This window comes from Lepus europaeus, chromosome 19 (assembly GCF_033115175.1).
Source record: "Lepus europaeus isolate LE1 chromosome 19, mLepTim1.pri, whole genome shotgun sequence".
Taxonomy (NCBI): Eukaryota; Metazoa; Chordata; class Mammalia; order Lagomorpha; family Leporidae; genus Lepus; species Lepus europaeus.
This window is the reverse complement of record NC_084845.1, coordinates 4523715-4535543: the sequence shown is the minus strand read 5'-3', so window position 1 is coordinate 4535543 and position 11829 is coordinate 4523715. Positions and strand designations below refer to the sequence as shown.

Below are 11829 nucleotides of genomic sequence, written 5' to 3'. Positions count from 1 at the left end.
CCTCTTAGCTCCTCCGTTGTCACCATTAATAAAATTTAAGTTATGTAGGTATTTCTTTGATATCTCACACTTTTCTTTAAAAATACTATTCAATAGAAGAGAGAGGAGGAAGAAGAGTGGGAATGTGGATGGGAGGGTGGGAAGGGTGGGAAGAATCACTATTTTAAAAATGAATAAAATGTGACTTGCAAAAAATAAAATTACTATTCAATTAAGTTTATTTTCAAGCAGAGCTCAACTGTCTCATAGGCCAGGTTCTTGTAAAATGCCTGCTTCTGAAATGTATTTCCTGTCTGAGGAGGGTTACAAAGTAAATGGCCAGCCACTGTGAATATCCAGAGTTTACTTCTCAGAGCACAGAGGACTTTGCTGTTAGGATCCAGGGAAGGCACTGTGTGGGTACCCTGGAGTCATAACTCATGAGAACGTAGGGGCTGACAGCTGGGAAACACCCAACAATCAGTGTGCAGGATTTCACCAGCCACATTTTGTGAATATTGGAAAAGACTAAACAAAAGTGAAGAATGGAGGAGAGGCTGCACAGCAATACAAAGGTGCTCACCAGTACAAGGATGCTTTGTGTGGCTCTGGACCCTGTGGAAGATTTTTGGGAGAGAGTGTGTATGTATTGCACCTGCTGCTTGTGCCTGTACAGGATGAAAACCATGAAGCTGCTGGCCCAGAGCATGAGCCCTACAAAGACAACATCACGGAATAACATCAGTGCTATGTGCAGTGAGACTGTGATTTTCCCACGAGGCATAACAGAACAGTAGTCATAATCCATTTTACTTGTGATATTATTGTTTTGCCATTTGCCAGTGACATGCATAGGTACCATGACATTAAGTATCATGTTCAGGATCCAGCAGAGAATAGTGGAGATAGTGGAGGGGCCAACATACTTGGGGGTTTTTACTTTAAGCCCCATCCACCTGCAACAGGTAGGACAGATGATGATGGCCTGGAAGACACTCAGGAGGCAGGTGCTGCCAATGGACACATCCCTGCTCACTCAGTGCACATAGAACACAAGTTTGCACCCAGTATCATCGAGGAAATGCATCATCCCCAAAGCTGCCATGGTTTGGGGGACTCCTTTTGAGAGAATGACCAAGGCATTGGCTACAGTCGGGTGTTTGAGAATAAGATCTGTGAGCCTAAACTTGCATCCTGTGAAATAAAGGATGAGATAATGGAGAAGAAGAGAGGAATTCCCCAGAATCCCAGCCAGTGTCTGTACTAGAAAGACCATTCCTAGGGCCAGGTCCCTCGAGGCCATGCTGTCAGTTCCCAGCCTCTGCTGCTCATCTTCTGAGTGAGAATCCTGCAAGTGAATATGAAGCAGTGACCACACAGTATTCTTGTTTTCCTCGAAAAGATACGGAGAAGCTAAGTAGGGAGTTAGTGATGTGTCTAATCTGAACAACATGTGTGGCTCAAGAGGGGGCTTGGAATTGGCTGGCTGATCAAAGCAGTGCACTTGAAGGTGATGCTGCAGACCGGTTGGCTGTGTTCCTCACATAATGCAGTGTCTATTTAGTCATTCTCATACCTGGTGATTTTATCTTAGACAGCTGATTTTATTACTTTGTCTGTAAGTCTACATGACTGTATAAGGACTGAAGCTGTAAGTTAATACCAGCTATGAATGAGATTTATATATTTTAACAACATTCAGATTTAGAATTATGAATTAATTCTGTAGGGAGTTATTCCATATCTAAATGTATTTAAAGAATAAAAAAATTCCCTGTTTATTGAGAAGGCCTTCAACAAGCATTTCTTTGTTTCTAAGACTTATTTACTTACTTATTTGAAAGTAAGAATTACAGAGAGAGAGGGGGAGAGAGAGAGATTCCATCCACTGGTTTACCCTCTGGATGGCTTTAATGGCTGAGGCTAGACCAGGGCAAAGCCAGGACCCAGGAGATTCTTCTGGGTCTCCCACATGGCTGCAGGGGCCCAAGGACTTGGGCCATCCTCTGCTGCTTTCCCAGGTGTATTAGCAGGGAGCTGGACTGGAGTGAAACAAACAGGACTCCAACCAGCACCCATGTGAGATGCCAGTGCAGCAGAGGGCAGCTTAACCCACCACACCACAGTGCCAGTGACAAGGATTTCTTCTATGCCCAATAGAATTGGCACCTGTCGCAGGAATCACAGAACACTTTGCTGCACCCTAAACTCTGCGACATGAAGTACCAGTATATGATAAAAGAGTGTAGAGTATAAACTAAAAGTTACTAATTTCAGATCATGTACTTACATGGATTCATACGTTCACAAGTAAAATCAGTAGAAATGAGGTGAGATTTCCAAAACATACTAAATTATAAGCTATCCAGTAAAGAGAATATGTAAGCTGTTAAGCTTTGTATATTTTATAAGTTGAAATTGTAGATTTGGGTTTTGATGTGAAATATATTAAAATCAGAGACTTCAGCACAGGAAACTTTTGTGCCTAAGAGCCGCTAGCTGGAATCCTGTGTGTAGTGTACCTCTTCCTTATGTGCTCACTGCCTAAGCTGAAAATGGAGAACACTCTCTCCTTTATCAGGAGACCATGGATGTCCTCAGAAGGAAACAACTGTCTCTTTAAATAATTCCAGTACCCGGCATCACAGGGTTCATCTCCTCCCAGCAGGTGCCATCTGGACACACCAGGTCTGCACAGCACCAGGTGGTTCCTGTTGGTTCACAACTCTGCTGCCAGCTTGGTGCTGTGGGTGCACTTTCGAGGGGCTGGTTTCATGGTGCAGCAGGTTAACCACCTCCTGCGATGCCAGCTTCCCGTATGAGCACCAGTTCAAGTCCTGGCTGCTCCACCTCTGATTCCTTGCTACTGTGCCTGGGAAAACAGGAAAATGGCCTAAGTGCTTGGGCTCCTGCCACCCACATGGGAGCCCTGGAAGGAGTTCCAGGCTCCTAGCTTAGGCCTGGCCCAGTTGTTGTGGGCATTTGGAGAGTGAACCAATGGATGGAAGATCTCTGTCTTACATTCGCTGTCTCTCATTCTCTTTCTGTGCCACTCTCTCAAATAAATAAATCAATCTTTAAAGAAAACAGAGTGCATATTCAGTCATCTTGAAAACACTGTGTGAATATGATAGGGTGGGTGGATTGAAAGGCAATTTAATGTGGAACTGAAATCTGTAAGCATATTAAAAATTGAACTTTGATATTAATTTGATTAAATTTCGCCCATCAGTATCATTTTGATAGCCTTTTTTACAGTAAGAAACCAACTTTGTTGTTACAACCAATTTTATTTGAATAATGTATATTTCCTCAAAAGGATACCTTACCCCGTTTTGTTGATGGTAAAAGGCATTGTTAACCAGAAAGAAAGCCTAAACATCACCTGTGTCTTAGCAGAGATGGGTTTCATGAAAAGTTAGGACCATCTTCTCACTGGATGGCTGGACACAGCCCTTGCCCACTTTCCTGCTGGACTGTGTCCTTTGCATTTCTCATTTGCTGAACTCTGTGTGGTGGAGCATTATGCCTTGTACTGTAATGTAAGTTAAAAATGTTATCTCAAAAACAATGAAGAAAATATTAACTTGAAAAAAAAAAGTTTATGAACCAATGACAGAATGTGCTTTACAGGAGTGAGGCTGTCTTCCTTAAAATCCCACTCTAACCATAGAACAAATTTTGTTTAAGTTTTCAGTATTAAACATGTAAAAATTAAAATTTAAACATGAAAACATGCAGCACAACACAGGTGGTTTTGGTTTATAGTAGATGGCAAAACTGCCTTTGGGGGCTGCTGTCAGGTTCGGCCCTCATCTCTCTACAAGCTCTGCTCAGGCCTCAGAATGATCTCTGCTTCCTGGGTGGCTGTGCCAGCAGGCTGGGTTCCCAATGCAAACCCATTCTAACAGGACCCCTTATCTGGCTGCAGACTGGCGAACCTTGGCCTCAGACTCTGCCTCAGGCTGCATTGGCAAACACCTGTCTCCTCTGATAAGGAGACCAAATGCTCAGGCTGAGGTTCACAGCACCAGCACTTGTATTGGGATGGAGACCTTGGAAAATGGTGTGTTATAATGTGTGATGTCACCTCCCCTCAGAGCAGCCATTATCTTATCACCTGTCCCTACAAGTGGAGGACAGGCCTGGGGCAGTGTGGATATTTGTGAAAAATGTTCCCCAGTTCCTTGTGACCAAAAACCAATTAGAGGTTTGTAGTTACCACCTGCCAAAAGACAATGGCAGTGGCTGAGAGCCTCCTCCATTTCCCTGATGCCTGGAGACAGGTCACACAGGGAGGCAGCAGCTCTTTCTGGGGTCTGAGACAAGAGGGGCTGCCTCATGCTCATGTGCCCTCCTGGGTTTTGTGATGCCTGAGAAGTTTTCCTACTCCAAAGTGTGTTTCTCCCCCAAATCCCAGGCCACTGAGCTGATGAATCATTTCAGTTAGCAGACAATTATAACAGCACATCCTCTGAGGAGGATATTCCCTGGGATACAAGCAAAAGAAGAAGATGAAATTTCTCTTGGAAAGCATCGGAATTGGCTCACAGCTCAGTTCTACTCAGTGTGGAAATGCAGGGGTGTGGCAGAGAGTGTCTATGACAGAGCAGGGAAATGTGAGGGCCCAGGGAGGGTCCAGTGGTGCACAGGAATATAGCGTGGGGGTGTGAGAAGATAGAATGCAGAGGGAGAGATGAGAAAGTGGATCCAAGGAATGGGAGTGTTGAATTCACAGAGCGGTCAAAGTGTGGGGTTGACGCTCTATGGGCTCCAGGTATGTAAGGGGTGACTTACATACATACCTTACATGTAAGGTGGTATGTGTGAGCCCATGAGGAGTGCAAGGGGTCATGGGAATGAGTGTGTGCATAGGGATGGCTCCCAGTGTAGAATGTGGTTAAGATCAGATGGGTACGGGCTGGCGCTGTGGTGCAGCAGGTTAAAGCCCTGGCCTGAAGTGCCAGCATCCCATATGGGAGCCAGTTCTAATGCTGGCTGCTCATCTTCTGATCTAGCTCTTTGCCATGGCCTGGGAAAGCAGTGGAAGACGGCCCAATTCCTTCAGCACCTGCACCTGGGTGGGAGACCCGGAAGAAGCTCCTGGCTCCTGGCTTTGGGTTGCGCTGCTCTGGCCATTGCAGCCATCTGAGGAGTGAACCATCAGATGGAGGACTTTTCTCTCTCTCTCTCTCTCTCTCTCTCTCTCTCTCTCTCTCTCCTCTCTCTGTGTAGCTCTGACTTTCAAATAAATAAATAAATCTTAAAAAAAAAGATCAGATGGGTAAATGGCACATGAGCCTTAATGAGTATGAGAGGCAAAAGAATAATGACAGAGAGCCTGACAGTGGGCCCTAGGGGCGACCTGTGGCCGAAGGCAGAGTTGGAGGGTGGAGGGGGTGTGGAACCCGGGTGCTGAGCAGGGATCGTGAGCACAGGGAGACAAAATGGGATCAGGCTGTGAGATAGGCAGGGAGGGTGGTGGAGATGGTGGGGTAAGGCAGGGAGGGTGGTGGAGATGGTGGGGTAACAGGAGCAGAATCTATGACTCAACCAACCTCAGCTGTCGCTGCCTTGCACACTTAGTCGTCCCTCCTCCCTTTTGTTCTCTCCCAATTCATTGCAGAAGCACATGCAGTGACCTGCACTCAGAGCCCCCTCTGCCCACCTGCCCTCTGGGCAGCACCAAGGCCCTAGGACTGGCCATCAAGAACCACTGTGCAAGCTGGCAATGCACAGGTTGCCCAAAGAGCCCAGCTCCCTCGTGGGCCCTTGCAGAATGTCCTCAGAGACCTGCTTGTGCTGCTGGCCCTACGTCCTTATCTCCAGTGTCCAGTTTTTCTGAGTCTTCACTGCTGCTGTTCCCTCTGTTCTGAGTCTGGGTGCCAAGTGTGATCAGTGCAGGTGCTCGCTAATGTGCTCAGTTAGGAATTTCCTCCCCTCAGTCTCCATCCCCAGCTCCATCTTCCTTTCTCAGAAGAGCTCAGAGGACGACAGAGACAGGGTGGCTGCTACTCCTGCTCCTGGGGAATCACAGTTTCTTGACACCCAGACACAGTAATAAATAAAGGACAAAAATGACTTAAAATTTCATGAATAAATTTTTCAATAAAATGTTTTCTCCATTCCGTTCTGTATTCTTTGTAGGCTTCTTGGAATCTTCCCATGTTAAGAACAAGTAAAATCCAATGGTCACACGTAAATGAATGATCAAATATGTTGCAGAACTAGAATTCTGCCTTTAAAAATATATATGTTCACCCTTCCCCACCTACATATAAGTGGGACTCATCACACCCAATCCAGGGTTTGACCACAATGAACTCACATAATTCATGTGAGTTGCAAACACAGATCCATGCCTATAGGATTGCTCTTATTTATGGGAGCACAGGTACAAACTCAATTAGAGCAACTTTTTGGATGTTGGCATGGTGGTACAATGGGTTAAACCAATGCCCATGATGCCAGGATCCTACCTTGGAGCAGTAGTTTCAGTTTCAGCTGCTTTGCTTCTGATCCATGTCCCTGCTATTTCATCTGAGAGAGCAGAATATGGCCCAGGTTCTGCGTCCCTACCACACACATGGGAGACCTGGATGGAGTTCCAGGATCTTGGCTTCAGTCTAGCTCAGCCCAGTGTGTTATCCATGAGCTATATTAAATCTGTTCTTTTTCTTTTCTTTTTTTTTTTTTTTTGACAGGCAGAGTGGACAGTGAGAGAGAGAGACAGAGAGAAAGGTCTTCCTTTTCCATTGGTTCACCCCCCAGTGGCTGCTGCAGCCGGTGCGCTGCAGCCAGCACACCACGCTGATCCGAAGCCAGGAGCCAGGTGCTTCTCCTGGTCTCCCATGTGGGTGCAGGGCCCAAGGACTTGGGCCATCCTCCACTGCACTCCTGGGGAACAGCAGAGAGCTGGACAGGAAGGGGAGTGACCGGGACTAGAACCCGGTGTGCTGGTGCCACAGGTGGAGGATTAGCCTATTGAGCCATGGTGCCAGACAAATCTGTTCTTTTTATGTTAATTTTTAAAATGCAAATTAAAAATAAATTTTAAAATTTAATCCTAATAATAATTCTGCAATTATTTTCTTCAGTGAAGCCAACTTAACACAAACTCATTTCAGTGAGCAGGAGATGTGCTGTGTGACAGCTGACTGAAGGGGGTGCATTTGCACTTAGAATAGACAGTGGCACAAGGCCATTGCCAATCCTTGCCATATGGAGGTGGCAGCAAGGTCACACTGTCCCCTGGGCATGGGTGTGGAGAATTCAGGTGTGCAGATGGAGTGAGCTGGGGGTGGCAAGGACCATGGGGAGGTTTTGCATTCCTCTCTCCCCCTAGGTCTGTGCCTCCCTTTTCTTGCACTGTCTGGCATGTGCGGAGAGCCAGGTCCTAAGCTTCACATCCTTGCTGCCCGTGCAAGCACCCATGGGAAGCCCCATAGACCTGGGCTCTTTCAGTCTGTTTTTCACCTATCACCTCCTCTTCCACTGAACCACAGAAGATATGAAGGTGAAAGGGTCACTTGTGTCCAAGAGAGCTATAAGTCAGTTTTTCTCCTTCTGAAAACTCCCATGAATCTGAGTTTCATCTTTAATGCTGCCAAAGTCTGAGAAGAGAGGGAAGTTACCAGGAACACAGTGTGTGAGTACAACTCTGTGCTAGCAAGGATGGCACAAGCCAGGCCCATCCGGTTAGTGTCCAGCAGCTTGCTGGCTGCTTTCAACTCAATCAAAGAATGGTGCCACATTTTCAGATCTCTCAAAGTCTCAGCTCGTGAACATTCTGCTCCAGGAAGAGAATGAACACCAAGCAAAGCATTTTCAGGTTGCTTATTTCAGTCCTATTTCTCATATCTTATGAACTGGAGAGTGGAAGGTAAAATTATTCCTCTTTGTCCCCCACATGGTGAACAAATTTACTCCGTGTGCCATGGAGTATTCTCTCATTCTCTAACCCATCCCATGAAGGGCCCTTGTACTTCCCATGTGAAGATTAAGATGTTGATAGATTACTGCTGAAGTATCATGATGTTGTCCAGAAAGAGTTAAATGTATTAGATAGCTGCACTGTGACTAACTCTGAGAAGTATCCTATATTTTCCAGCTTACAAACTAGTAGCTGCTGAAGATAAAACTGTCAAAGTGAAAATTGTGAAACCCATGCAGGTGAGGGGTTTTCAAAAGCTTTGTGAAAAATGCATATAGCAACAACCATCCTTGGCCTCAAAAGATGTTTTGCACCAAAATAAACTTATCAATTAATTTCATTTTCCCAAGAACCTTTTTGAAGTGCCCTTATTTTAATAGTTAAAATATGTTGACAAAGAGCAAAAACATTCCATGAACTTTTCATCAGCTGATTTAGCAAAATCTTATGAAAATAAGGAAAATATTGACTGTTAAAAAAGAACTAGAATAAATGAAATAGAAAAAGTAAGAATTTTTTTAACTTTTATTTAATGAACATAAATTTCCAGTGTACAGCTTATGGATTACAATGGCTTCCCCCTCCCATAACTTCCCGCCCACCCGCAACCCTCCCCTCTCCTGCTCCCTCTCCCCTTCCATTTGCATCAAGATTCATTTTCAATTCTCTTTATATACAGAAGACCAATTTAGTATAAAGATTTCAACAGTTTGCACCCACATAGAAACACAAAGTGAAACATAATGTTTGAGTACTAGTTATAGCATTAAATCAAAATGTACAGCACATTAAGGACAGAGATCCCACATGAGGAGCAAGTGCACAGTGGCTCCTGTTGTTGACCCAACAAATTGACACTCTAGTTTATGGCGCCAGTAACCTAGGCTGTCGTCATGAGTTGCCAAGGCTATGGAAGCCTTCCAAGTTTGCCGACTCTGATCATATTTAGACAAGGTCATAAAAGACAGGGTGAGGATAGTAACCAATGATCCTAAGAGTGGTGTTTACCAGGTTTGAACAATTATACAGCATTAAGTGGGGAAGAGGACCATCAGTACACACAGGTTGGGAGTAGAGCCATTGGTGGTAGAGTAGAGGTTATGATTACAAAGGAATGAGGCCCAAGTGCGCTAGACAGGGTCTAGGACAAGGGACAGAGTCATTATTAGAGGAGCTAAGAAAGGTGCTGTCTAAGCTACAATTAAGTTTTCTGATTGAGAGGCAAATAGAACCTGACAGAAGGGGCTTGATAATAATCTGGTGGGCTTTAGGCCTTGTAAGTTAAGAGGCCCAGACCTATCTATCTCTTCACATGGGGTATAGTAAGAAAATTGTTTATTCTAGCAGGGCTCCCACAAACCAGATACTGGGAGCAGGCTGGTGGCCTGGTCCAGATACAGGAGCTGGATGACCATTGGCCACAAGGGGCTCCTTCCAAAGACCTGTCTCAGAGTCTGTGTGAGTCAGCCCCCTCCTTATGCCTGTATTCAGCCCAGGTCAGGCACTAGGAGTTTCTGTCCTAAAGGGAGTTGGAGCTGAGCATGCAGGGGAAGCTTTGCTTTAAGTGAGTGAGAGCTGCTTGTTTGCTGGGGTGGCCTTGTCTGCTGGGCTTCCCTGGGCCAGCGCTGGGAACCCCCAGGCTGGGTTGTGTCCTACAGCTGAGGGACAGACCTCCAGGTGTCCTTTAGGTGCCATTGACCTTACAGCCAGGGTTTGTCTCCTGTAGCGTCCTACACATGGGGACATGCACATCAGAGTAAGTAGACAGTGGGATTACACAGCTGGTGTTATTCTTACTGGCACTGCTTTGTAAATTTGACTTTGTATTCTTCCAATATTAATGATTTACAGCATACAGATGTCATTTGACTCATATGTTCATATGTATGATTACATAGACACTTAGAAACACAAAAATATTTGTCAGTGCACTTGGAAATAAGCACCAGGTGAGGGCAGGGAAGGGGACTGGCTCCCAGTGCCTACTTCATCCTGAGTTCAAGGCTAAAGGAAGGTCCCACCATAAACTTATTTCCTCACCTGGGAGACTGGGGAGTGCACATGGAAGCTGTTTCTTGTCCACACACCCAACTGGCCTCTTCACTGAAAGATACAGAAGCTCCCCCAGCAGATCTCACCTCCATCCTGGGGTGTTTGGACAGTGTGCTCTGCCCCTCAGTGTCATTCATAAACAGCAGAACATGCTTCGTGCTACCCCGTGCCCCACTACAGGTCACACCGGCCATTTGTACATGAACATGATTGAAGTAACCGATCTCCTTCATAACATCTGAGTTCAGAGGACGCATCCCCTACATGCACAGAACTGCAGGATCCTCAAGGCTTCCACTCTGGGAAACTTCATTTTCTCTCCACTAACGTCTGTGCTATCCATTGTTCTGTCTTATTTCCATAACTGTTCACTTCTGAAAAATTCATATGTTGATCCAGGTGACTCCTATAACTTCTTAGCAATTTCTACATTTCTTGATGGAGGCAGAAACAATAACACAATATGGGAATTGACATGATAATTACATAGTGATTCATTTATATTTACTAATACATTCATTATTTATTTAGAGCAGAAATTAAGTCTGTTTTGTTTACCAAACTGTTCTTTGTACTGTTTTAAGAAACATGCTTAAACATTCAGAGGGCTTCAAGAATAAAGAACTCACATTGTGTTTGGCAGGCATTCGACCTAGCAGTTAAATGGCCACTGGAGACGAACATATCCAAAATCACATTAGCTGGGTTTGATACCCAGCTCTGACCAGAACTCAGTTACCTGCTAAGGGAGACACTAGGAGGTGGTGTTGATTGCGCAAGTAATTGAGTTCCTGGCTCTGGCTTTGACCTCGATCCAGACTCAAGAGAAATGTTTGGGGAGTGAATCACAGTATGGTGAGCTCTGTGTCTCACAAGTAAATAAATGGATGAATTTTAAAAGCATCAGAGAACTAACCATTGTGAATACACCTAAAATTTACACACTCATGCTATGTATTTCTTTTGTGGGCACAGCAGAGCCTGGGCACTCTGGAGTCATGGCTCATGAGAATGTAGGGGCTCACAGCTGGGAAACTCCCAGCAACTAGTGCAGAGGTGTTCACCAGCCACACGCTGCGATTGCTTAAAACAGTCAAGCAACTGTGAAGGATGGAGGAGAGAGTGCTCAAAGACACAAAGGTGCTCACCAGGACGAGGATGCTGTGGGTGGCTCTGGACTCTGGGGAGGACTTGGAGGTGACGTTGGTCCTATGGATGTATTGGACCTGCTGCTTGTGCCTGTACAGGGTGAAAATCATGAAACTGCTGGCCCACAACATGAAGCCCACAAAGAGAATATTTCGGAAAAATATCAGGGCTACATACAGGGACTCTGTGACTTTGCCAGGATTCACAGAATAGCAATAACCATAATCAGTTTTCTTTGTAGTATTATTGTCATTACTTTTCCCAGTCATATACACAGGCACTGTGGCATTTAGTATCAGGTTCAGCATCCAGCAGAGGATATTGCAGGACCCAATGTACTTGGGAGCTTTTGCTTTAAGCTCTGCCCATCTGGTGTTCCTGGGACTGATGGTGATGGCCTGGGAGATACTCAACAGGCAGGTGGTGCCAGTGGACACATCTGTGCTCACTCTATGCACATAGAACACAAGCTTGCACCCAGTATCACTGAGGAAATGCTTCATGCCCAAAGCTGTCATGGTTTGGGGGACTCCTTTTGAGAGAATGACTAAGCAGTTGGCTACAGTCAGGTGTTTGATGATCAAATCTGTGGACCTAAACTTGCATCCTGTGAGGTAGAGATAGAGATAATGAGAAAGAAGAGAGAGATTCCCCAGGGTTCCAGAGACAGTTTGAAATAAGAAGATCATCCCTGTTGTCAAATCTTCGGTGATCAT

The 11829-nt window shown here is 45.3% G+C and overlaps 1 protein-coding gene and 1 pseudogene across 1 annotated transcript; both read right to left on the bottom strand.

The window, feature by feature from the left end:
- Positions 1–349: 349 nt before the first annotated feature.
- LOC133748713 (vomeronasal type-1 receptor 4-like) lies at positions 350–1282 on the bottom strand (annotated as a pseudogene).
- A 9632-nt stretch (positions 1283–10914) lies between these two features.
- On the bottom strand, positions 10915–11829 carry LOC133748712 (vomeronasal type-1 receptor 4-like). The gene has a single exon (XM_062177645.1). It carries the CDS (start codon positions 11827–11829, stop codon positions 10915–10917), a length of 915 nt encoding a protein of 304 aa, XP_062033629.1.

Bases quoted from the DNA above. Each gene is read 5' to 3' on its own strand.
- LOC133748712 (XM_062177645.1), bottom strand. From the start codon at position 11,829: ATGATCACCGAAGATTTGACAACAGGGATGATCTTCTTATTTCAAACT.